At 41.7% G+C, this 27568-nt stretch overlaps 1 protein-coding gene across 1 annotated transcript in view; it reads right to left on the bottom strand.

Moving 5' to 3' along the window:
• The window catches only part of LOC117357489 (exostosin-1-like), a 591565-nt gene that overhangs the window by 32928 nt on the left and 531069 nt on the right, over positions 1–27568 (bottom strand). Inside the window, exons 4-7 of the mRNA XM_033938173.1 lie at positions 21260–21379; positions 17312–17444; positions 11978–12096; positions 66–161 (exon numbers count right to left, since the gene is read on the bottom strand). Coding sequence (XP_033794064.1) covers positions 66–161; positions 11978–12096; positions 17312–17444; positions 21260–21379 — 468 coding nt within the window. The remainder of the gene's footprint in view (positions 1–65; positions 162–11977; positions 12097–17311; positions 17445–21259; positions 21380–27568) is intronic.

Genomic DNA, 27568 nt, shown 5'->3' with positions numbered 1-27568 from the left:
CCTAAGCTTCATCTTCAATTGTACCCATTTCTCAGCTCTCTGCCTCTCTGCTGATCTGTTCCTACCTTGTTGTCTCCTTCAATGACATTTAGAGGCACTGGTGTAGAGGGCCACTTGTTTTGAGGAGGTAAAGGCTTCTCACAGTTCCATAGCACAATGATCTGTATAGACAGCAAACATAAAAAGAACACAAGGTATCAATTACAGTCCCATGAAGAAAAGAAAACTACAAAACAGTACTTCTTTATGACACAAAATCCAGAGCTGGAAGAATGGAGAAAATTCATAGAAGACCTAAAACCACTAAACCTGAAGAATGTCACTGAAGGAGAAATTTTCCACTTCCTTGGAACTGGCTTTCAAATAACCTCTCAATCTAAAGCAGAAACCAGTAACAAGCAAGCTTTTAGAAGAAACTTGAAAAAGAATGGCACAAGTCCAACACAGTGTCATGCCGCAAACTGTGCTAGAACACAGGACTATGCATATGGGACATAAATTTGACATAAGGGGATCTTACTTATGATCCTCCTCTAAAGTACCATATATTGGGCTCCTTTTACAAAAGCGTGGTAGTGGCTGCTGCTGCTGCTGCAGTAATTGCTCCGATGCCCATAGGGATTTAATGGGTGTCAGAGCATTTGCCGCATAGCAGCTACTACCATGGCTTTGTAAAAAAGGGGGGTGGTATTATTTAGCAGAGAAAATGTGAAGAAGGATGCTACATTGTTGAGACAGGATAATAATAATAATTTTATTTTTGATATACCGCCAAAGCCAAAAATAGTTTGAGGCGGTTTACAATAAGAAGAGCTGGACATTCAGCGAAAAATATAAACAATGAAGACTTTGAATACATGAATATTTGTAGGGAGGAAGGGGGACATAGTAAGTCACATTGTAGGGGCATCTAGTACATGTAAGTAGAGTACAGGGATAAGGCTAGGTAAATGTTGAACAGAGTGGGGGATAAGGGGGAACCCTGTGGGACTCTGCATGATCGTTTAATCAAGAAACCTTGGAACCATTTTAATACATTGCCTGAGAGTCCAATAGTCTCCAAGCAGTTAATTAGGATAGTAAGATCGACTAAATCGAAGGCACTACTCAGGTCTAACTGAAGGATTAGTGCACTAGAACCTTGGCTGAATAGATTCAGGAGGGAATCCAGCAATGAAGCAATAACTGTTTCTGTGCTGAACCCGGAACGAAAACCTGATTGGTTGTCATGAAGTATGCTGAGTTTGTCCAGGTACGATACTAAATCCTGGTTTACCAAGCCTTCCATCAGCTTTATAAAAATGGGAATGTTTGCAATGGGTCTATAATTTGATGTCAACTTGATAGATTCCTTGGGATTTTTTTACAATCGGTGTGATTAGTATGTTACCTAACTCCTCGGGAAATGTACCAGACAGTAATAGAGAGGAGAGCCAATCATGTAACTTGCCATTGAAGGTGATTGGAGCAGCTTTCATGACATTTGGTGGGCAACTGTCTAATCTGCAGTACGAATTGGCGTATTTCAAGTAGAATTTGCAGAAGTGATTCCAGGTGGGGATAGAAAGTTTATTCCAGTACATGTCTACCCTGGGTTCGTCAATGTGTTGGGCGACTGGTTAGTTCAGATGGTTAAAGGGAAGAAAAATAGACAAATGATTACATACCATAGAGCAGAAAAAGGTTACACATCTGCGGGAAAACACTTTTTTGGGACCATCAATGTTCTTATCATCAGGATACTTAAAATTTTATACATGGGAGTGTAAAAATGTTTAGATAAAATGAAAGACACTTTTACATAACAAGAAAGGGCTCCACAAAAAAAATCTGAGCTTTGAACTCAAGAACCATTATTTTGTCTGTCACTCTTTGATCACCCATCAAATTCCCTCTGTTGAACTATTTTCCCTCAAACTACCACTGGAATCCTTTTTATGACTCACAGATTAAATTCCTTTAGTGAGGACCCCCACCGGGTAGAGATCAAGGGGTTAATCTTCATAGGCTACAATAAAAATTACTGAAACAGTATTTGAAAATGTTTACGGGATAGGGATCAGCAATAGTTGGGAGGCCTTGGCCTAAGAAGGGATTATTTACTCCTTTGCACTCCACTTGAAAACATCTGACAATCCAAGTAATTAATTCCAATCTAGAAAATTTTACTAACCCCCCCAAAAAAATCAAACAAACTAAACTAAAACATGGTAAGGAAAAGAGGATGAGAAGAGCATAAATTTTAAAAAAACCCTACATGATATGAAGTTCACAATTTCCAATCGTCATTAATTGATCACAACATCAAGAAAGAAAACCTAACACTATGTCTTTAAACAGTCCAAGCTCAAGCTTCTTGGGCCCTCAATAAAATTAGACTTAGGCATTGCACTGTTCCCTCTGAAGTTTTTCCTCTCCTGTTTTAGGTAACTGTCCCTGATTTCCTCTTCAAATACTGTATAAAAATCACTTCAATACCTTTTTGGTGATAAAGTCCTATGATTGGGCTCCTATCCTTCTAGTACAGGGACACTCATCTTCCTGGAGGCTGTTCTATTGAGTTTCCTCTTGTCTAGCAAGCTCATCAATGACACATCCTTTATCCAGGTGGAAGGAAAAAGGTTCCTCTCTTCTCCAGTGATGCACCTGAGAGCACAGCCTCCTTGCTTGCCTTTTACTGCTCCCCGAGGTCCTCAACCCTCATTATTGTCCACAAACCTTCCTCTGATCAAAGCATTCAGAACTGAGTCCCCTCTTTTATATTCCTGTCCCTCATTTGAGAATGGACAATGCCTCCCTCAACTAGAGTAACAGTTTAATGGTTATAGAAGTGAGCTGTAAACAGGGAAGTCAGGATCCAAATCCTACCTCTTCCATGGACTCATCTTGTTCAAATCACTTCACTCTCCACTGCCTAAGATTCTGTTTAGATTATAAGTCCATATTAAAGGAAAATAATTTATGAAATTTATCCTGAGTAATACATTTAACAGCCGATCAAATTTCTATCACAGCCTCAGAACCTCCTCATTTTGGGAAAATTCCTATTTCAAAATACAGTAAAACCTTGGTTTGCGAGCATAATTTGTTCCAGAAGCATGCTTGTAATCCAAAGAACTCCTATATCAAAGCAAATTTCCCCATAGGAAATAATGGAAACTCAGACGATTCATTCCACAACCCCAAAACTTTAATACAAAATACTATACGTACTTGTATTGCAAAACCTCGCTCGTTTACACTCACTACACTTGCAGCATCAGAGAGAGAGAAGAACCATCGTCTCAATTGGGATGTGATGCGTGTATACTGTATGTACTCACATTGCAAGACTTTGCTTGTTTAGAACAGCCACTAAACTCTTACAGTGCCAGAGAGAGAAGAACTATCAGCTCAGTTGTGATGTGTGTATACTGTATGTACTTGTATTGCAAGACATTGCTTGTATATCAAGTTAAAATTTAATAAAATGCTTTGCTTGTCTTGCAAAACACTTGCAAACCAAGTTGTTTGCAATCCAAGGTTTTACTGTATATGGTCACAAAAATACACTGAAGGATCCCAAGGTGGCTCCATACTTACCTTTTTTTTTTTTTACCAATGTTATCTTTTAGTATTTTGATCTGAGCAAGGGAATACTACCTTATGAAAGCTAGTTATGAAATGTTGTTAGTTCAATAAAAGGTATCACTATGTATACATTTTTGTTTTGTTATATTGGCTAATCTTTATTTCTTTGCACAGAACAGAAAATGGCATGAGGTAAAACAATCATTCCTTAGGACTACAAACAAAGTGACAGAGGTTTGAAGTTCCCATTTATCCAATTATCCTTGATTTATAATGCATCCTATCTACCCACCTGTTCATGATCCATGCATTCACTCATATATCTAATCTGTCCATCAGAATCCCATATTAACCATTCCATTATCTTTGTTCATCCTTCCATCCATCCATCTATTGCCCTTTTCTGTCTGTCTACATATTCCATTAACACACATCATCCATCTTACTCACTCTTGTTCCATAACTGATTCCACCAACCTAATTACCCATTTATATATCTGTATTATTCATCCTCCTGTCTCACCAAACTACTATGCAGGCCTCTAAAAATCACATATATCTGTAGAATCTCAAGCAGTGTATATGACAATGGACTTTAATTTGTTAATGATTGTCAGCATTATTCTTCATTCATCTAACTAACCTATCCATTTGTTCATCCATCCCACAAAGCTAGTTCACATGTCCTATTCGCCCACTTATCCCCTTAATCCACTAATCCACTCATCATTCATCACCATTCATGTATCATGAGCTCATCACAGCACCCATCCATTTATTATACCTTGCCACCTTCTCTACCAGCCTCATCCATGTCACTTACTTATCTTTAAGTTTCCATGCATGCCATCCCATGAACCAAAGCATTCATTCAACCATCTTCCCTGACATTTTATCCATCTAGTTCATTTATCCACAAATTCATTTAACTATCCATCCTGGCAAAATATATCCACTCCTTTATTCATTATCCATCTACTCATAGACGCACAAATTTATCTAGTTCTACACACTGCCCTAACTTACTTTAACACCTGAATTTTTCACTGCTATCTACCCAGCATTTATGAGCACTGGTGTAGTGTGGTGGTGGTGGTGGATTGCCAAAGGATCTACCTTGCCAGGGGTGCCAGCACTGCATGCAGCATTTTTTACCTTCTGCTCACACCAGCCTCATCCCTCCCTCTGACATCACTTCCTGTTCGCAGGGTCCAGGAAGTGACATCAGAGAATAGGATGAAGCCAGCGGGAGCAGCAGGTAAGAGATGCTGGTCAAAACCAGTAAAGATTTGAAGAGGTATGGAGGAGTGCTGCAGGGCATGAGAGGGGGGAAGGCACATGGCACCAATTTCCCTCACTATACTACTTTTTAACAGGTCTAGTGTTCACTCTGTGATACGAACTATGTTCTGCTCAATGTAACAGATCATCCTTCGACACAGGTGTTAGCATGACATTTGTGCTCTTCAAGGTTTACTATGAGAGTTAACCTGACAAAGGCTTCTAGGACATATTGCAGCAGCTCTGACCTTGGTCTCAATATTGGTGATCTTAGTGTATGCAGTCAGGATAGTGTAGTAAGGGGGGGGGACCACCTAGGGCACCATCTTGGTGGAGGTGTGGGCACCTCTCCTCCTCTCTGCCCCCTCATACCTTTTTGGCTCTTCACCGGTGCAAGCAGCATCTCCAACCTGCTGCTTGCGCTGGCCTCGGCTCTCCCTCTGATGTCCCCATGCACAGCCATCATGACAGTCATTCAACAAGGTAACAAAGGAAGCTCTCAATAGAATCTTGAAAGATCTACAGCTGACATCTTGTTCCCTACCCAGCAAGATAGTACAACTACGAGGAAAGACTGAGCAAATTGCAGCTCTACACTCTTGAAGAGCGTAGGGAGAGGGGAGACATGATTGAGACATTTAAGTACATCACAGGACGGGTCGAGGTGGAAGACGATATCTTTCTTCTCAGGGGACCCTCGACCACAAGAGGACATCCGCTCAAACTCAGGGGAGGGAAGTTTCGTGGAGACGTCAGGAAGTACTTCTTCACGGAGAGAGTGATCGAGCATTGGAACAAGCTTCCAGTGCAGGTGGTCGAGGCACGCAGCATCCCAGACTTCAAGAACAAATGGGATACCCACGTGGGATCCCTACGAGGTCATGCGAAGGATAGAGTCACTAGGACTTGAATGAGCGGGTCAGTAGAGTGACAGTAAAATTACAATGAGCGGGTCAGTAGAGTGACAGTATAATTACAATTATACTTAAGAGGTCAGAAGACCTAAGAGGGTGGGTAAATAGTGTGGGCAGACTTGATGGGCTATATGGCCCTTATCTGCCGTCATTTTTCTATGTTTCTATGTTTCTAACTAGTTGCAAAGCCTCATTGAAGAGTCCGTTAAAATTATTAAATCCTCTTTTGTGGAAAGGCAGTTGGCAATAACATAAAAAAAAAAGGCTCTCCACTACTGAAAAAGCACTCCGTGAAAATAATCGATCGGTTTCTAACATCCCTTTCTTGACACAACCTATAGAATAGATTAGGTGCATTCAACCCAATGAAAGAAATTGGCTTGACCAGGTTAATCCAGTTTCATACCTGGCAGTGGAATGGGATCAGTTCTTGTATCCCTGCTTGATGATCTCCACAGAAACTGTGACAGGGGACTCAACTCAATACTATTGCTACCAGATTTCTCAATAGCCTTTAACTATGGATCACATCATCATGCTTATACAGCTGGCAGAGAAACAGGTATTAGTAGCACAGTATAATTCGTTCCGAAAACATGCTTGTAATCCAAAATACTCGAATGTCAAAGCGAATTTCCCCTTAAGAAATAATGGAAACTCGGACGATTCATTCCACAACCCAAAAACTTTAATACAAAATATTGTACGTACTCGTATTGCAATACCTCGCTCGTTTAGAACAGTCACTACACTCCCGCAGCGTCAGAGAGAGAAGAACCATCGGCTCAGTTGTGATGATGTGATGCGTGTTTCTATGGTACTCGTATTGCAAGACCTTGCTTGTATATCAAGTTAAAATTTAATAAAATGTTTTGCTTGCCTTGCAAAACACTTGCATACCAAGTTATTGCAACCCAAGGTTTTACTGTATTTATCTCAAGTCTTTATCTGAGCTGCTTTGGTTGATGGACACAAAATTCTAAATCTACACTATACTGATAATATGCAGCTACAGCTACCTTCAATATTCTGTAAGTTGTGTGAGTTGCTAGGCAGAATGCCCATGAGAGACCCATGCTCCATTCACAGATGTAGCCTACTTGCATTTGCATGCTAAGCTACGGAATAGCACCTAGCGCTTAGGGCTCCTTTTACTAAGGTGCGTTAGGGCTTTAACACGCAGAACTAGACCTTAATGCCAGCACTGAGCTGGCATTAGTTCTAGAAGCATTGCGCGCGGCAATTTCCTGTGTGCGCTAAAAACGCTAGCGCACCTTAGTAAAAAGCGCCCTTAATCATGCATTTTCTAATTAAGGATGCCAATCCTGTGCACGAGTGCAGTGGAGGCTATAGTGTACATTATACCACCGGAGGGGAGTTGGATAGGTAGAATATTATATGATGGGCAATGCAATTTGCAACAGTACATGGCATGGTAGGACAAAGCATATCAGCATTAGAGACTTGAGACAGGAGAGGGTTGATGCTCTTTCTCAGAAAGTCTGGGAAATTTGGGTTGGTGCACTCTTGTAGAGGATCAAGAGAAGAGGTGATTCAAAAAAATCATCCAAGTCCCAAACACCTAAAACAAGACATTTTGGATGTAGGAAGGGCCAGCAAAGTGATGGACTGGCCACCCAGACATGGCAACAGAGTAGTGGGGCACCTTAGACAGCACTCTTGTGAACTTCACAAAAATGGTGCCACATAAACATCTCACCACAACCCCCTTGCAGGTCATGATGAGCCCCCCCAAAACCCACTATATCCACCTGTCTACAACCCCAATAGCCGTTATGGCTGCATGTGGCATCTATATGGCAGTACAGTAGGGTTTGGGTTTTTTTTTGGTGGGCTTACAGTTTCCACTATGAATGTAGTGGTTAGAGTGGCTTATGAGCCTGGGTCCTCCTTTCTATGGTATGCTAGCCCACACCCCAGACTCCTTAAGCCACCTCTGTGCAGCTCTACTAGGCTTTCCTATGCCAGGTGCTTATGTTCCGGAGACAAGTATTTAGGTTTTTATTCCGATCTTTGTGGGGGTGCAACGGGGTCAGTGAACATGGGAGGGGGAGTGTGTTGGAGAAGGTGAGGCATTCAATGCCATTTAGTGTGATAGTGTCTATCAGTCTTGGGATGATGTTTGATTTTATAATGGCTGCTACTCCTCCTTCCTTTTTGTTTGTATGCGAGCATGCTAAGGCTTGCTAGCCTGAGGGGCATATCATACGTAATGTAACTCCATCATTATCTTTTAGCTAGGTTTCAGTAATGAGGAGAATGACCCAGTTTTTTTTGTGAGGAGGTCATTTAGGGCTCCTTTCACTAAGCTGCACTAGAGGTTTTAGTGTGCGCTTAGCGCATGCTAAATTTCTGCGCGCGCTAGACGCTAATGCAACTATTGAGGGGTTAGCATGTGGGGCAATGTAGCGCACGCTAAAAACGCTAGCACCCTTAGTATGATGTCTCTGTTATTTACTGATCTGGCATTTATGAGGGCGATAGTTTTTTTGTTTTAGGGGTGCTTCGGGAAGTGGGGATTGATCTTAGGTTGTGGGGGGTTGTGTTGGGAGGGTTTTTTTTTTTTTTGGGGGGGGCAGTTTTTTAAGTCACCATATCTGCTCTGACCGATGATGATTGGGATAGCAAAGCACATGATGGGCAAGATTGTTATAAGTTTAAAGAGGTAAAACATTTGAGCTATTGAATTACATTTCTAATTTTGTTATATTTAGTCTCTTCAGGTTGGATTTGGTTGAGCAACAGGTGGAGGGTGTTGAGTGTGATTAGGTAGGGATAAATATATGTAATGTGAGCCTAGGGCTAAGTGGGATGACGGAAGGGTAGGAGGGCCAGGGCTGAGTGCACACTATAACTGTGGATACTATCTTGAAAAGTCTCCTAGAAGTTAGTATATACTTTGTCAAGGAAGCATTTCCCATAGGTAGAGTCAGAATTATACAATTCACAGAATAAATATTTTACATACTTTTCAGACCTTCACTTAAAGGCATAGCTATATTAGTCTGGTGTAACAAAAATGACAGGGGCAGGTGACAGGAAATGCTTTTTTCACGGAGAGCGTGGTGGATGCCTGGAATGCCCTTCCAAGGAAGGGGGTGGAGACGAAATAGAGAAGGAATTCAAAAAGGCATGAGATGAGCACAAAGGATCTCTAATTAGAAAATGTATGGTAGAAAAAACAAAACTTAAATGGTTGCATGTGTGTTTAATGTTTCGAATGCTGTTTAGATGGCTATTAAGAACTAAGGACGGCATGGGGCAGACTTGCATAGTCTGTCTATGTTTCATATATTTCAATTCAGTTTAGGATGGGCTGGAGAGAGCTTCAACAGAAACTCCAGTTATATGGAACATGAGGACAGTGTCAGGCAGACTTTTACAGTCTGTGTCCTGCAAATAACAAGACGGTTTGGATAGGCTGGAATGGGCTTCAAGGGAAACTCCAGTAATTGGAACTTAAGGACAGTGCTGGGCAAATTTCTACAATCTATGCCTCAGAAATGCCAAAGAAAGACTATTTACCATATTTTTCGCTCCATAAGACGCACTTTTTCCACCACCAAAAAGGGGGTGGAAATAAGGGTGCGTCTTAAGGAGCGAATGTTAAAAAAACCCCAAACAAAACCCGTACCTCCTTTTGGCATCCTGGCGGTCCAGCACATTTTTTGCGCTCCTGCCTAGTTTCTGCTGATCTCTTCCAAAAGCGGCACAGGAGGCAGACGTGCGCTTTTTGCGTGCCTGCTTGGTCCCTCCCTGCACTCCGAATGGCTGTTTGTCAGTTCTCGTCCCATTCTGTTCGTTCAGTTCAGTTTTATTTTCTGTTATTTTTGTATCCTTACATTTTATTTTTAACATTCTAGGTTATTTTTAATTATTCTTTTAATTCATCATTTTATGTTCCCAACCGAAATACCCGTTCATGGTTGTTAACGTTGGCCGCTGTTGGCTGCTCCTCGGATGTGCAGCTTCAGGCCATTCCCTTTGTATTGGAGCGAAATCTGCTTTAAGCCTCCTTTCTCCCTCAAGCCCTATTTGGTGTGAAAGATGAGGGCGGTGAAAGACTAGGGCGGCAGCAGGAGCTCTCCGCTCATCTGTGCTGGTGGTCTTGACATTGAGCCCTGCACGTCGGGCAGAGTCTGCTTCAACGGAGCCAGAAGACCTGATGTCGGGAGATCGCTGGTGGAGCTGTGAGGCATTCTGGAGGATCAGCCTTGATGGGAAAGGATATCTGTGTGGCCTCGAGACATCACACAGCCAGAGATCCCGACGAATCGGCCCTGCTGTCCATTGGGCCTGCGGCTGTCCCTGCTCCGGCAGTGATTTTGACGGCGGACTTCAATATCAGCTTGATTCCTCCTTCTGCACTGGTGGTGTATGTCAACAAGGAATCATCTACATTAAACTGTTTGAACTGAACTTCTTTTTTTTTCTTTTAGCTTTCTTTTAATTTTTATTATTTGCTTTCCTTCACATTCCATTTTTTTCTTTTCTGCCATTTGGATTTTAATTTTCTATAGCATGTTATTGACTGTAGCGTGTGTAGTAGAAACTTGTGTATGTATCCTTGTAACCCATTCTGGGTTCCTGGGGAGGATGGCTATAAAAATGAACAAATAAATAAATAAAAAGGTACCAGGTGTGTGTGTGTGAGGGGGGGGGGGAGGGGGCCTGTCTGCCTGCCTTTGCCTTTGGGCTGGCTGGCTTGGGACTGGCTGGCAGGGTTCACTTGGGACTGGCTGGCCAGGTTGACTGAGGGGCTGGCTTGGGATGGATTGGCTGGTTGCCTTTGGGCTGGCTGTCTGGCTTGGGACTGGCTGGAGTCTGGCTGGCTTGGGGGGGGGGGGGGGTTGGCTGGTTGCCTTGGGGCTGGCTGGGGGTTTGGGCACGAGCTGGCTGGCTGCCACAAGACATGCCTACCATTAGATGTGCCCAGAACTAGATGTGCCCTGTACCCTGTCCCAGCCTACTACTAGACCGCCAGAGTGGGAACAGGTACAGGGCACACCATTTGGTTCAGAAATTTTTTTTTCTTGGTTTTTCCTCCTCTAGAGGTGGGTGCGTCTTATGGAGCGAAAATTACGGTAATCATGAATTAAAAATAAGTGCCACTGTTGGGCAGACTGGATAGACTGTTCAGGTCTTTATCTGCCACCATTTACTATATTATTAAGTTACACCTTATAAACCCATTTATCAAAGCATGAGCTTTTAAGGACCAAAGCTTAGATGCTCAAACCTCATTAAATGGGTGAGTCTAGAGGGTGCCTGCTGCCATAGAAAATTAGTCCTTATTATGTAAATGGAAACTCTGCCCAAGCTCTATCCCTGGCTCACCAAGTATTACCCAGAGAGCGATGGAGTGGTCTATTTAGATTTGCAGCAGCATTATCCTGATATTGCAACAGAATATGTGGTTATGGACCTGGTGAGTGGGACTTATCCAGGTAGGAGCTACTCCAATCCAGATAAGTCATACTGAATATCAGCTGCAGTATTTTTGAAGCATCCTTGAAATCAAGAATAAGAATATTCAATCCATTCTAAACAGGAAGAAAATCATCAAAAGAAAATGATAAAATGTCTTTAATCAGAAGGAAAAAGAAGGGACGAAGCAAAGAAACAAAGGAGTTGGAGACCCCCTTTTCATGTTAAAAAAAAAACAATGAAGGAAAAAAATGGGAGCATCCTCCAGAAGCAATAAACTCTAGCAAGACATATAAATCAATCAGAGGTTACCATTGTTTTGGGTCAAACCTCCCTCCCCCGTAATTATTACCATCATTCTAAATACACCACCTGCATGGAAACTGAAGGATAAATATAATTTCCAGTGCCAAAACCTGTGGGCACATAGTGAAAAAAGCCTTATGTTTTACCCATGAAATCCTGGCAAACCCCCCCCCACCCCCGAAATACATAAATTCACTAGTATGAAAACAAGGCATCTTTATCATGAAAGTACATCTCAGTGCCCAATTCCTTTCCAGTTGTAGGTCACAAGTTTTTATCAAAATAACCTGGGAGAGATGAACCATCAACCATGAGAGACTTCCAAAATATTGGTCAAATTGAACAGTTATTGGATTATTAGGCTGTAGTTTAAATCCTGATTTACTAGAACAGATTACTCAGTCCCTACCAGAAATAAAGCACCTATGTTCCCGTTTACCAAATTTTGCAATACATACCTGTCTGCAGTACTTGGACTTTGCTACGCTGAGGATGAGTTTGAGGATCGTCTGAGACTGTGTCAGCAGGGGAGACACCGCTTGAATAACAGCTGTAAACTCCTTGGCTGGGGTTTGACCTGCAATATTACCAAAGACCTTGTTATTTCCAGGGGGGCCACACAAAAAATTCCATCTTTTATAGCTGTCATTGAATCAGAAGAGGTCCTTATCTGAAGGATAATGAAAAATAAGAAATAGACTGGCCAATATTCAGCATGAATTAACTGACCAGGAATGGCCACTGACCAGTTAAATTGCATTGCAGCAGTTAACTGGGCATTTTCAGTGGCATTTAACTGGTTATCATCATTGAAAATGCCTAGCTGGCACAAAAAAAATAAGCCAGTGATGTTGGGGGTGTTCCGGGGACATGACTGCTTAAGCGGCCAGGTTTAGTGGGCAAATAAGACAGCATCAAAAGCAGGTCCATCTTTGTTTGCTAAGCCATGGCCCATTAAGCCTATCACCTTAATTGGTCATACAACAGCTGGTGTTGAAAAATCTGGATATTCGATGATGGTCACCAGAAATGGCCCAGTGTTGAATATCTGGTTTTAACGCTGGTGGCGGGCAGTCAAAGCGCTGCCTGCCACCAGCTGCATATTGAGAAGAATGATCTTGTTCAATATACATATAACATAAATGACCAACATGTTAGATTAACCTTTGTTCAGGTGTAATTTTTTTTTTGCAAGTTATAACTACAGTTTGTAGTCTGAGGTAGGTAATATAGTCAATGTATTAGGGTATGATTGCATAAATATGAGCATGGGTTTCAATCTCATTCATTTTATGAGCCACTCCAAGATTTTCTCTCTCTCTTTCTGCTTTTCTGTTATTTCTTCTTCTTCATGTCAGAGGAGATATGAAATGATGAAAGACTTGCCTTATTTTCCACCCTGGGATAGATATTCATTCACATATATGTGTCAGTAAAGTATGCTGAGATTCATCAGATGTGAAATCCAGATGATCTAAGTTTTACTTGTGACAATAGAACCTCACTAAGCTGCAATAATTTTGTTTTAGTGAAATAAAGAATAAATGCTCTCTAAATGTTTCATAAAGGCTGAACTAGCAAGAGAGGGCTTCTACTACCACTACTACTATTAGTTATTTCTATAATGCTACCAGATGTACGTAGCTGGTCTTATGCACTTAAAAACAGTCTGTTCTCCATAAAGCTTCCAAGTTATTCATGACAAGCATGATAAATAGATGAATTAAGGAGCTGCTTTTATTATGGAAGATGATTAAATACAACATGGGGAGAAATATGGTTAAGATTTAAAAGCAGCATCAAAAATTGGGCTTGTCTAATTTTACTATTTTTTCCCCTGCTTTTTCACCTCGACAAGATAACAATAAACCCTTCACGGGGTGGAAGGGGACGTGTACAGATGGATCAAAAATTGGCTGGCGGGCAGGAAACAGAGGGTAGGAATAAAGGGGCACTACTCTGACTGGATAGGGGTCACAAGTGGTGTTCCGCAAGGGTCAGTGCTGGGACCATTGCTGTTCAATATATTTATTAATGATCTAGAAACGGGGACAAAGTGCGAAGTTATCAAGTTCGCGGATGACACAAAACTCTCCAGCAGGGCCAGAACTGTTGAAGAATGCAAAGAATTGCAAAACGACCTGAACAAACTGAGTGAGTGGGCAAAAAAATGGCAGATGAGCTTCAATGTGGAGAAATGTAAGGTCTTGCACATCGGGAAGGGGAACTCCAGGTACAGCTATACGATGGGAGGGAGGGTACTCGGGGAAGGCAGCCAAGAAAAAGATCTGGGGGTATTGGTAGATAACACAATGAAGCCGGCGGCACAATGTGCAGCGGCCTCAAAAAAAGCGAACAGAATGTTGGGCATTATCAAAAAAGGTATCACTACCAGAACAAAAGAAGTTATCCTGCCACTGTATCGAGCAATGGTGCGCCCACATCTGGAATACTGCGTCCAATACTGGTCGCCATACCTCAAGAAGGACATGGCAATACTCGAAAGGGTCCAGAGGAGGGCAACGAGGATGATAAAGGGTATGGAGAACCTTTCATATGCCGAACGGTTAGACAGGCTGGGGCTCTTTACCCTGGAAAAGCGGAGACTGAGAGGGGACATGATAGAAACTTATAAAATCATGAAAGGCATAGAGAAGGTGGAGAGGGACAGATTCTTTAGACTAGCAGGGACAACTAAAACAAGAGGTCATTCAGAAAAACTGAGAGGAGACAGATTCACAACGAATGCAAGGCGGTTCTTCTTCACTCAGAGGGTGGTGGACACCTGGAACGCGCTTCCCGGAGAGGTAATAAGACAGAGTACAATTCTGGGGTTCAAAAAGGGACTGGATGACTTCCTGGAAGCAAAGGGGATAACAGGGTACAGATAGAGGTTTACCGTACATTGAGCAAATAGGGTATGGATATTTTAGGTTAGGTAGGGAACACTTTCAGGTCGTGGACCTGGGGGGCCGCCGCGGGAGCGGACTGCCGGGCACGATGGACCCCTGGTCTGACCCGGCAGAGGCAACACTTATGTTCTTATGTTCTTATGTTCAACAGGAGAAGCCATTGTCGCAGACAGAAGCTGGACAGTCTTCCCTGTATTACATTGGTCAGTTATGAATCGACTCTACAAAAAAATACAGCCAAGCTTCTTGCGACCTAAATAACTGCCCCACCTACCTGTTATCAAACTCCTCCACCACATTCAGAGCCAACCTCATGCTATGGATTCAAACCACATTATCAGAAGGTCAATTCCCTCAAGACCTTGGAGAGATCATAATCACCCCAATCATGAAAGACCACAAAGGCCCAATAGATAACCCCTCCAACTACAGACCAATCGCTTCAATACCAATATACGTTAAAATAATAGAAGGTCTAGTTGCACAATACCTCACCAACTACCTGGAAGACCATAACCTACTTCACCCCTCACAATCAGGATTTCGAACCAACCACAGCACAGAAACACTACTTGTAACACTACTAGACACAGCTCGACAGCAAATTAGCAAAGGCAAAAAGATGATGCTAATCCAACTTGACCTCTCCGCAGCATTTGACCTGGTCGACCACTCCATACTGCTACAGATACTTGATGCCATTGGGATCTCAGGCAAGGTCTACAATTGGTTCCAAGGATTCCTCAAATCAAGAACCTACAGGGTAAAGTCCAATAATATCAAATCAGAACCATGGTCCAACCCATGCGGAGTTCCACAAGGATCACCTCTATCACCTACGCTCTTCAACCTCTGTATTTCCTCCCTTGGAGCCACTTTAGATAACTTAAATGTTACATCCTACAGCTACGCAGACGATATCACCATACTCCTCCCCTTCGACCCATCAGAGCCCACCACTACAGCAAAACTGGAAATAACCCTAAATGCAGTGGAAAAATGGATGGTAGACCACAAACTGAAACTAAACTCAGATAAAACAAAATTCCTTCTGCTCGAAAAGACCAAAACTCCCACTATTACAGAACTGAAAATTAAAAACACCAAATACCCAATACAGCCTGAACTCAAACTCCTAGGAGTAACGATAGACAGATACTGCACAATGCAGTCCCAAATCAATAAAACATCCCAGAAAGTTTTTTTAATTATGAGAAATCTACGTAAAATAAGAAAATTCTTCGACCCAGCACAATTCAGGCTAATTGTCCAATTCCTAGTCTTAGGTCTACTGAACTATTGCAATTCCCTCTATATACCTTGTCCTGCCAACATGATAAAACAACTTCAGACTATACAAAACACTGCCCTCAGACTGATCTACTCCCTGAGAAAATATGATCATATTACAACTGCCTTCCTAGACTCTCACTGGCTACCTATGCAAGCACGAATTCAATTCAAATTCTACTGTCTATTATTCAAAGCATTAAACGGCTCCGCCTCCCCCCATCTAAACAACCGCCTAAACCAGATCCTCACCTCAAGACAAAGAAGAACTCCGAACCCTTTTGCCTTCCCTCCACTCAAGGGCACTCAGCGCAAAAAGATGTTTGATAACCTTCTGGCGACGCAAGCAGCAAAACTTAACCACTCCATCTCCAACCTATTGACGGCAACGGGCGACTTCAAAACTTTTCGAAAAGAAATCAAAACCCTACTTTTCAAAAAATTTATCCAGATATCTTAACCCAACCCTTCCCCCTCCTCCTAGATAAATTCTCCCTCAAAACCTCCACTTAAATAATCTCTTCCTCCCCAAAACACCAACCAAGTATTCAGATCCCTGAAATGTAACGTAATCTTATTTGTACTCTAACTGTAATCTATTTGTTATATCACACAGTAACGTACAGTCAATTTAATATCCAATTTGCAAGTTCTTCCGGAATTAATCCAGGTACCTCTCCTCCCTTGTAACCAAAAAAAAAAAAATCCCCCAAAACTGTTGTAACTTCACTGGAAATGTCCAGTTAGCTCTTTTGTAATCTGCCTTGAACTGCAAGGTATAGGCAGAATAGAAGTCCCTAATGTAATGTAATGTAATTTTTCTTTAGGGTTCTTTGATATTCTTCTGTTGTGCCTTTTACACACCTATAGTATATAGGTAAATGTAAGTAATTATTTCTTTCACAAGTACTATAGTTAGATTGTGAGCCCGTTGGAACAGAGAGGGAAATTCAAAGTACCTGATTAGATTTTTGGCCATTACTTAAGTCAATTTAATTACTTTGTAAACCGCTTTGAATCTTTTGGGAGATTTAATCTAATCTAATCTAATCTAAACCTTAAGTTTATATACCGCATCATCTCCATGAGTATGGAGCTCGACACGGTTTACAAGAACTTAAAATAGTAGGTAGACAGGAAGAAAAAAAGGATTACATGAACTTATATGAAGAAGGGGGGGGGGGAAAGGGAGTGAAGGATAGAGTTACAATTTGCTGAAAAGTCAGGTTTTCAGTTGTTTGCGGAATAACTGAAGGGAGCTCAGGTTCTGCAACGGGGAGGTGAGGTCGTTCCAAAGACCTGTGATTTTGAAGAGAAGGGATTTTCCCAGTTTGCCTGCATAGTGGATGCCGCGTAGGGAGGGGAAGGCTAGTTTATACCTTTGGGCAGTTCTGGAGGAGTCGGGACTGGAGGAGTTGAAAGACAGTGGGATAAGAGGAGGGAGGATGCCATGAATGCCATGAATTTAGCGGTATAAATTAAATTAAATTAAAAAGGTAGGCTTTTAGGCTGGATTTGAATAAGGACAGACAAGGAACTTTTCTGATTACAGCAGTCTTATGATAGGTATCCAGTATTTTACATACTCACCCAATACCAAATAATAGAATGGGAAATCAGCAAGATGTGTGGAGTACTGGGGCAGAACAAAAAGGCCTCCAGGGAGAGCATTCCACATCACTGCATTCCGGTTTATGTGGGAAAAGATTCGATCCTGAATAATCTGCCAAAGAGAAAAAATCAACACAATTCTTCCTGTTTTAGGACTTGTAAAAGATCGTGAACGTTTATGTTGATTTGAATTAATTCACAAAAACCAGGTGTCAAAAGAGCCTTTCCAGCAGTACAGAATTGTTGCATACATGTTGCATGAGTGAATTATGAGGTTTGGTTATATAAAATGTTTAAAAAGAAATGTACAAGGAATTTGCTCATTCTGATGAAGATATCAAAGTACTTCATCTTGGCCACCATGCACCACTTTTACATAAAAAGCTAGGACAATAAAATTTGGTAAGCTTTTGAAATCATAAAGATTTATAGTCATTCACGTGAAGCGCTGTATGTTGGGAATGATTACACCGCTGAGCATATAGCCTATTGAAACATGTCTAGCCCAAACTGTGTGATGTAAGTCTGAGAAGAGGAAACAAACATCCATCTTTAAATCCTTAAGCAAGCAAAGGGCAGAAATGTCTTTTGATAGATTAAAATGGAACCTAAATGTATATCAATTTAAAGGGTCCTCAGAGCCAAGAGCCAATTAACAGCAATATATTTCCTATATCACTGCTGTATTAAAGGCCTTACTTATAATCATCAGTCTCATAAATGCAGTCACTCAATATTTTATCACGTTTTATATTACAAATAAAAATCAATTCAATGCAATTACTCATAGGACCAATCATATATCAGACTAGAAGAGTCCAAAATCAATTACTGCAGCTGCTCCAAGTTGCATCATGGATTGAGGACATTACTACTGCAACTACTACTATTAATTATTTCTATAGCACTACCAGACGTACGCAGCGCTGTAGAGAGTCATGAAGGAGACAAATGCTATAAAAAGCAAGGTTAAATTACATATTTCACAACATCTGAGCAATTTAAGGATAGGAATTTGTGAGGCTCCTTTGGTGTCCTATTGGAGGCAGTTAAATCATGGAATTGATGACTTGAAATTTGTAGTATTAATTCAGGTTAATTTAACTCATGGGGGTAACATATCTGAAATCTTATTACAAAAGGAACAGCGATTAATTTATCAATAGAGAACTAGTAAACCAGCAGGCTTAAACTGGGAAATTAAATGGTATTCTATTTGATCTGGACAATAGGTCAATTTAGATCAGTGGCCTCAAACACGCGGCCTGGGGGCCACATGCGGCCCGCCAGGTACTATTTTGAGGCCCTCGGTATGTTTATCATAATCACAAAAGTAAAATAAAACAGTTTCTCGATCATCTGTCTCTTTAGCTATAAATGACAATATTATTATTAAGACTTAACCTAAAAGAAAGATTTTTAAACTATAAAGAGTTTTACCTCATGCAAAATTGTCATTTCTTTAATAAGACATTAACTATTTATTTCTGAGGCCCTCCAAGTACCTACAAATCCAAAATGTGGCCCTGCAAAGGGTTTGAGTTTGAGACCACTGATTTAGATCATTAAGTTCAGGAGCTTTCAATTAACATCTTCAGTTTAAAAGTCATCAGGTTTCACTCAGCACCAGACACCTTGTTGCCAGAGCAATGAACCAGAGGAATAGTGTGACAAAGTATGGTGATCTTTTTCCTGTCTTTGGCATCTGTTTAACTTCAGTATGATGTATTAAAGCATAACTTATGATAAAACATTGGCAGTTTAACTATATGGAAAGTTTTTTTTAATTTTTATTTTAAAGATGATTAATTGTAGTGTATTTATAGGTATTTGAGAGTCCATCTAGCCCAATATCCTGTTTCCACAGTGGCCAATGCAGGTCACTAGTACCTGTCAAAACCCCAAAGAGTGGCAACATTCCCAAGCTTCCCCATGTCTGTCTCAATAGCAGGCTATGGACTTTTCCTGCAGAAATTTGTCCAAACCTTTTTTAAACCCAGCTACGCTAACCGCTATTGCCACATCCTCTGGCATCAAGTTCCAGAGTTTAACTATTCTTTGAATTGGTTAGGAGCCAATTTGATTGGCTAGTTATCTGGGCATAGCATTGAATATTGGTGTCAACTGGATAACTTCTGGATAGTGCCATGGCAATCAACAGCTATATTCAGTGGCACTATATGGTTAAGTGACCCTGAATATCTGCTTTAGGGCATATTTGACCAGACGGAAGCCTCTCCTGCCCAGTTAGATTGTAAGCACTCCAGGAACATGAAAATATTTGTTGTACTTGAATGCAACTCTCCTCAATGTATTACTTATAAAGCTATGAGCTAAATCCAAATTGGGCTGGGATTAGGCTTGCCTCAAGTTCCATTTGATGTCTGAAACTGGTATAGTTAGCCTTTTGTTGGTGTGGCCCATGTCATCACTTTCCCTTCCATAACGACTCCCATGGAAGTAGCATTCTCTCATGGAAGCCTTATGCATCATTTGAGGCAAGAAAATTGAATGAATGAATAAATGAATGAAATAATTTATGCAGATAACAAAGGGCTAGATTCACTAATCAAACCGATCGTGTACCAATCGGTTTGCGACCCCTTTATGACCCCGACCCAATTCACTAACCTGGACGCACCCAATCTGATCCACGCATGCAAATTAGGGAAATGGCATGCAAATCTAGCAAGGCAGCGATTCACCAATATTTTTCAGGCACACCAACTGGGCTGGCCAATCACAAAAGAAGCGACTGCTGGGGACCAGTCGCTCAAGCCCTTTCCAGCTGCCCTGCCTTCTGACGCCCTGCTCTCTGCCCTGTCAGCCCTGATCTCTTGCAGCCCCAAACGCCTCCCGCTGTCCAGATCTCCTTCCTGATGCCCCGATCTGCCTCCCGTTGTCCCAATCTGCCCCCCCCTGTCCAGATCTGCCTCCTATTGTCCCAATCTGCCTCCCGCTGTCCAGATCTGCCTCCCATTGCCCCGATCTGCCTCCCGTTGTCCCGATTTGCCTCCCACTGCCCCGATCTGCCTTCCCCTCGCAGTGCTAGCCCGTGGTTTTAAGCCACGGGCTTCTAGCGGGTTAAAACCACGGGCAAAAGAAAAATAAAACAGCAAGTCCAGTGGTCCTGTAAAAAGTTAAAAAAAAAAAAAGATTGCAGCTCCGACGGGCATGTGCATAACATCTACAGATGATCTGCACATGTGCGCAGATCGCACAACAGCGATCCGTGCAGGCAGATGGGGGTGTTCCTCCGATCGCCTCCATCTGCATATGTTTCTTTCCTGAATTTGTTGGACCTGAATTTGTTGGACCTGCCCGGATTGGGCCCAGATTGGGCCTGATCAGGCAGGTTAGTGAATCTGGGCCACAGTTTAAGATTGTTGCACTGATTATTGTAGTTAACTATTTTGTTGATAGCAACTAAGGTTCTCTTCTATCAAAGTGCGCCAGCAGTTTGTACTGCGGTGAGCTGTGCTGAATAGCCCGCACTGCTCCCGACGCTCATAGAGTCGGGAGCAGCGTGGGCCATTCAGCGTGGTTCTCTGTGCTAAAAAATGCTAGCACAGTTTTGTAGAATAGGCCCTAAGTTATGGCCCCCTTTTATCAAGTCGCATAAGGGTTTTTTTTTCGCAGACCACTGCGGTAAAAGCTCCGATGCTCACTATGAGCATCGGAGCTTTTACTATAGTGGCCTGTGATTTTTTTAAAAAAACCTTACATGATAAAAGGGGGCCTATATTATTTTCTTTTTAATATAAGGATTTATTTATTTGGTGGTGTTGATTTCATGTTTTGTTTTATCATGCATTATTGATTTTAATTGTGTATGTACAGGTATATTCTAATACCCACTTAGAACTACAGATAGAATGGGCTACAAATTTTAATATTATTAATAAATAATAAAGAGTGGGCACATACCTCTAATGTAGTTAATACTATTTTTTCTACTGAAGAGAAATAGGTATCCCAAAGAAACTGTGTCTGCTGTCGGAGCACAAGGATCTTGTCAGGACCTATAGATCTGATTATGGAGGGAACCTGATAGAAATCAAGAAAGAGAGAGAGAGAGAGAGACAATGCAAATAGATGCAATTTGAGTAAATAAAAATCATGCATACAAGCACAAATGCTCATGTTGACAGCCTTCAGTTTAACAATGCATATATGCAGTTTCTAGGTACAGTATTTATTTTTTTCTTTAGAAAGAAGTAGCAGGGAGAGCTGTGAGTGGGAGTCAGAAGAATTCCCATGACTCATGCATGGTACTTAACCCAACAGTTCCCCAACAGTGATTTATTTGTAAATATTAGGGGCAAAAATCAAAAGATTTGATGTGAGCTAACTCTTATTTATCTACATACAAATGGGGTTTGATTATGGTTTATGGTTATGGTTTAAATTTATTTAATATACCATCCATCCTCAAACAATAAAAGATACATATTGCCAAATATATATAAAAGGACTAATTGAACACTTCATAAATCTGTCAAAAACAATCAGATCAAAGGTGCATACAACATTACCACCTCTTATAAAAAAATATATTAATCACACAACATTTTCTTTTAGTGGAGTAAAAAGGCCTCAGAAAAAAAAGCATAATCCCCATATGCAAAGGAGCATTCTATTATCAGCCAAAAAAACTCCACATTTATCTCTTAACTTTAATTATTTGGGTCTTTGCGTGGTAGAATTCATATGGACCTACAGTCTCTTAAAAGTCAACGGTCCAACACCTGATCTCAGAAATGAAATCAGCAGTGGTGAATTTGTTGTTCCATGTATTGTCTAAAGAGGAGGAAGCAGTGTTGTCTATGGGTTTATTCCAAAAATGCTAGAACTAGGGAACATGCGATGAAGTTACAAAGTAATAAATTTAAAACAAACCAGGGAAAATATTTTTTCACACAACGTGTAATTAAACTCTGGAATTTGTTGTCGGAGAATGTGGTGAAATCAGCAAGCTTAGTGGGGTATAAAAAAGGTTTGGATAATTTACCGAAAAGAGAAGTGTATAGGCCATTATTAAGAACATAAGAATTGCCGCTGCTGGGTCAGACCAGTGGTCCATCATGCCCAGCAGTCTGCTCACGCGGCGGCCCTCTGGTCAAAGACCAGCGCCCTAACTGAGACTAACCATACCAGCGCACGTTTTTGTTCAGCAGGAACTTGTCTAGCTTTGTCTTGAATCCCTGCAGGGTGTATTCCCCTATGACAGACTCCGGAAGAGCATTCCAGTTTTCTACACTCTCTGGGTGAAGAAGAACTTCCTTACGTTTGTGCGGAATCTATCTCTTTTTAACTTTAGAGAGCGCCCTCTCGTTCTCCCTACCTTGGAGAGGGTGAATAACCTGTCTTTATCTACCAAGTCTATTCCCTTCAGTATCTTGAATGTTTCGATCATGACCCCTCTCGATCTCCTCTATTTGAGGGAAAAGAGGCCCAGTTTCTCTAATCTTACGCTGTACGGCAGCTCCTCCAACCCCTTAACCATCTTAGTCACTCTTCTCTTGTCCCTTTCGAGTAGTACCGTGTCCTTTTTCATGTACAACGACTAGTGCTGTACACAGTACTCCAGGTAAGGGCGCACCATGGCCCGATACAACAGCATGATAACCTTCTCCGATCTGTTCGTGATCCCCTTATTTATCATTCCTAGCATTCTGTTCACCCTTTTTGCCGCCACCGCACATTGCGCGGACGGCTTCATCAACTTGTCAATCAGAACTCCCAAGTCTCTTTTCTGAGAGATCTCTCCAAGTACCGTCCCAGACATCCTGTATTCGTGCATGAGATTTTTGTTACCGACATGCATCACTTTATACATATCCACGTTGAACCTGATCTGCCATGTCGATGCCCATTCCTCGAGCCTGATTATGTCATGTTGCAGATCTTCGCAATCCCCCTACGTCTTCACTACTCTGAATAACTTTGCATCGTCTGCAAATTTAATCACCTCGCTCGTCGTACCTATGTCCAGGTCTGTAGTTTTCTGGGTCTCCCCCTCAAACCTTTTATGAAGATCGGGCCACCTTCCAGTCCTCCAGAATCTTTCCCGATTCGATCGACAGATTGGCTATTAGTTGAAGCAGTTCCTTGATGACCCTCGGATGGATGCCATCTGGTCCTGTGGATTTATTGCTCTTAAGCCTATCAATCTGTCTGCATACCTCTTCTAGACTGACCGTTAACCCTGTCAGTTTTCCATTTTCACTTCCAGCATATAGCCTGATGGGTTCCGGTATGCTGTGTATATCCTCTTTGGTAAATACAGATGCAAAAAACATGTTCAGTCTGTTAGCGATTGCTTTGTCCTCCTTTAGCGCTCTCTTTATTCCTTGGTCATCCAACAGTCCCACCGCTTCCTTCGTGGGTCGTTTCCCTTTAATATATCAAAAAAACAGCTTAAAGTTTTTCACCTCCTTAGCTATTTTTTCCTCGTAGTCTTTTTTGACCCCTTTTACCGCCTTATGGCACCTGCGTTGATGATGTTTGTGCTTATTCCAGTTTTTGATCTTTTTCACTCCTTAAACGAGGTTTTTTTGTCTCTGATTCATTTACCTCTACAGTGAGCCACGCCGGTTCTTTTTTCTTTTTCCTCTTTGATCCCTTGTTTATATACTAATATATCTCCATAATTAAATAAATATGTGTATGTGAAAAGCTCAGACCCAACAACCAACCTCTAGTGATCAACACGGAGCAGGTTGTTAATGAGACCATTACAGCTAATCACCGTCTCATACCACCGCATACTGAGATGAATCTTATACTCTAAAGTATCTGCTGGTTACTTATCTTTGGTGGTGGTGGAGCTGTGACCCATCCAACAACTGCTCTGGTCTTGTGATGTATAACTTAAATTAATGCTGTCTCACATATATGGTCAAAACACATACACAACAATAATTACAAAAATTTTAACACATACACAATAATAAAAGCAAACAGCATAAAATCTCAAAGAATTGGCAACCAGTGCCTACGTACAAGTAAAAAAAAAAGGTTCAGCTCCTATATTTCATCATACAAAAGAGATGGCATCACGCTCAGGTGCGCATGCATATGATGTCATCACGTTGGCATCCGCACATGTGCAGAAGCCCTCCAGACATGGCTCTGAGCTCGGGGCCTCCAAAACCTGGACAAACTGCCGACAAATATCTTCCTACTTGGGGCCATGACATCAATAATGCTTCATGACATTCATTCCTATCAGAACACCTGGCCTTGGTCACATGTGCAAAACACAGATAAACCCTATGCAAATACAGGACCACAAACTAAAAGTCCTAATATACACAAAAGAAAACCTAAAATCTAATCTAATCTAATCCTTAGGTTTGTATACCACATCATCTCCACGTTCGTAGAGCTCGACGCGGTTTACAGTAGGAGAAATAGGAAGGAACTACAACAGAGGGTTAGAGGTAGAAGTGTGAAGAAAATTTAGAGGACTTGGGATGCCAAGATATAAGAGTTTCCTTGATTTCTAAGTTGGAGGGAGACTTACATTTTTTGAGAAAAGCCAGGTTTTCAGATGTTTGCGGAAAACTTGGAGAGAGCTCAAGTTCCGAAGAGGGGAGGTAAGGTTGTTCCAGAGCTCAGTGATTTTGAAGTGGAGGGAGGTCCCTAGCTTTCCTGTGTGGGAAATGCCTTTTAGCAAGGGGAAGGATAGTTTTAATTTGTGGGAGGATCTGGTGGTATTAGGGTTTGAGGAATTCCAAGAAAGAGGGATAAAGGGAGGGAGGATACCATATAGGATTTTGAAAGTTAAACAGGCGCATTTATAGTGGACCCTGGCGATTATTGGAAGCCAGTGGAGCTTGGCCAGGAGCGGGGAGACATGGTCAAATTTACTTTTAGCGAAGATGAGCTTGGCCGCGGCATTCTGAATCCATTGGAGTCTGTGGAGGTTTTTCTTATTTAGGCTTAAATAGATAGAGTTGCAATAGTCCAATCTGGAGAGGATGATGGATTGGACAAGGAGGGTAAAATGTTTTTGATGGAAGCAGGATCTAACTTTCCTCAGCATGTGAAGGCTGAAAAAGCATTTTTTTTTACCAAGGATTGGAGGTGGTCATTGAAGGACAATGTGGAATCAATGATGATTGCCAAGACCTTGCTCGAGAACTCAAGCTGCAGAGAGGAGCCAAACTCTGCATGCAGTATAATACAAGAGAAATAGAAATAAATACATTTCTTCCTGAACAGTGCAAAATATAGACAACAGATGTAAATTCGGAAAACTGACACGTTTCAGTCAGTAAATTGAAAACAAAATCACTTTTCCTACCTTTGTTGTCTGGTGATTTTATTTTTCTCTACTCATCTTTTCCCAGTCTCTGGTTTTACTTCTTTCTATCTGTGCTCTTAAATGCTTCCATGGTCTTCTTATTTAATTGCTGTTTTTCTCTCCTTCATTTTCTGCCCTGTATCCATCTTTGATCCGAACAGACCGGGGATTTTAAATTACAATCCACCCAAAATGGGGGGTCTTTTGTTGCTGTATCCATCTTTGGCATTACCTTTTAACATTCAACTTTCTTCCATTTTTTTTTTTTTTTTGCTTTCTCCTCAAATCTCTCTACTTTTCCATGTCTTCCCTTTCTATCTTTCCATGTGTAAAATCTTCTCCTTCTTTCTTCTCTCATATTCCCATCTATAAACAGTATTTCTTCTATTTTCTTCCCTTCCCCACTTCTCCCATCCCTATACACCATCTCCTCCCTCGCTCTCTTCCTTGTGTATTGGGAGGAGGAGGGCTCCGGATAGGTTGAGCTGCTGTAGGATTACTAGATGTCTGATTTCCCTAATAATCTGCCCAGACTTCAGACACAGTCCTCAAAAAGAGGACATGTCTGGGGAAATCTGGATATCTGGTAACCCTATTCCATGTTTTCCTTGAGCATCACGGACATGGACTTTGAGAGACATCCTACAGTCCATTTTACTGTAATTCTTCACCAGATTCTCAACCACATAGTTTTTTGGCCTTGTGATTGCCCAGGAAGCCCCGAACCGCTGCAACAAAGCTTTTTCAAGCCACTTTCTCCTTCCTAGTTAGCTTCTTTGGAAATTCCTTGCACTCCAGGATCTTCTTTATTTGTGGTCTGATGAAGACACCAGCTTTGAACTATGCTTCAGACAGATTAGGGAAGATATCATGAAGGTACTTGAATGCTGCCAATTCCTTATCTAGGGCTCTGACAGATTGTTTTATTAGGCCCAGTTTGATGTGCAGTGGTAGCATCAGCACCTTCTGGGGTCCACCAATGGTTCCCACTTCTTGTTGTGTCTCCCCACAGAGCACTTGGTTCACTGTGGCCAGTTCCACCTTTGGTAGTGCACCTTTGTATCCTTGCTGCCCCAAGGCAAGGAAACTTGATAAAACAGTCTTGGAAATCTATTAGGAATGCCATCATTTTGAAGTCTCTGATGACCTCCGAGCTGTACTCATCATATTTCGAGGTGCCTTGTAAGTTCTTGATGCTTTGAGGTACACTCTTTCGAGATACAGGCGATTCCAATTGCCTCAAGCAGACTGGTTCAGCAAGGTGCCTGCTTCAACCAGCGCTTCCTCCGATGACAACATCTGAACAAAGGAGTGGACGCTGAGATAAGGAGAGAAGACAAGACCTCTCTCTGATGTCAGCAATCCAACCAACGCTTCCTCCGATGACAACGCTTCCTCCGATGACAACACCTGAACCGCGGAGTGGGCGCCGAGATACAGAGAGGAGCCAAAACCTCTCTCTGTCAGCAATCTTGTGCATCCAGTAAGGTGCCTGCTCAAACCAGCGCTTCCTCTAATGACAACCAGGCACCCTTTTACACTTGTACATAGCAGTCTCACTATGAATCATAGTCCTGCTCTCGGCTTGTTCTTCACAACGGATCTTTGAAACTGTGAATTCAACTCTACTATACCAACATATCTATTATGACTGGACCCTTGAGAAAGGCATGTCAGCTGAAACACGGCCCGTGTCGGGTCCGTTAGTCTATATACACTTGATGTGGACATATTCCTACCTTTGTTTGAAGATATTTTGATGAAATAAAGGAAAGTCAAGAACATTGTGGTTTTCCACAGTTTGTTTTTTTCTGGATTGCTTTTTTTCTGCAGGGCACAATATGGACATTTGGGACTAAATCCCAATGATATTGAGATTCTGCCAAGAGACATATGAGAAGAGGCTTGAATACCTGAATACGTAT

This window comes from Geotrypetes seraphini, chromosome 3 (assembly GCF_902459505.1).
Source record: "Geotrypetes seraphini chromosome 3, aGeoSer1.1, whole genome shotgun sequence".
Lineage (NCBI taxonomy): Eukaryota > Metazoa > Chordata > Amphibia > Gymnophiona > Dermophiidae > Geotrypetes > Geotrypetes seraphini.
This window is presented reverse-complemented; position numbering and strand designations above follow the sequence as displayed.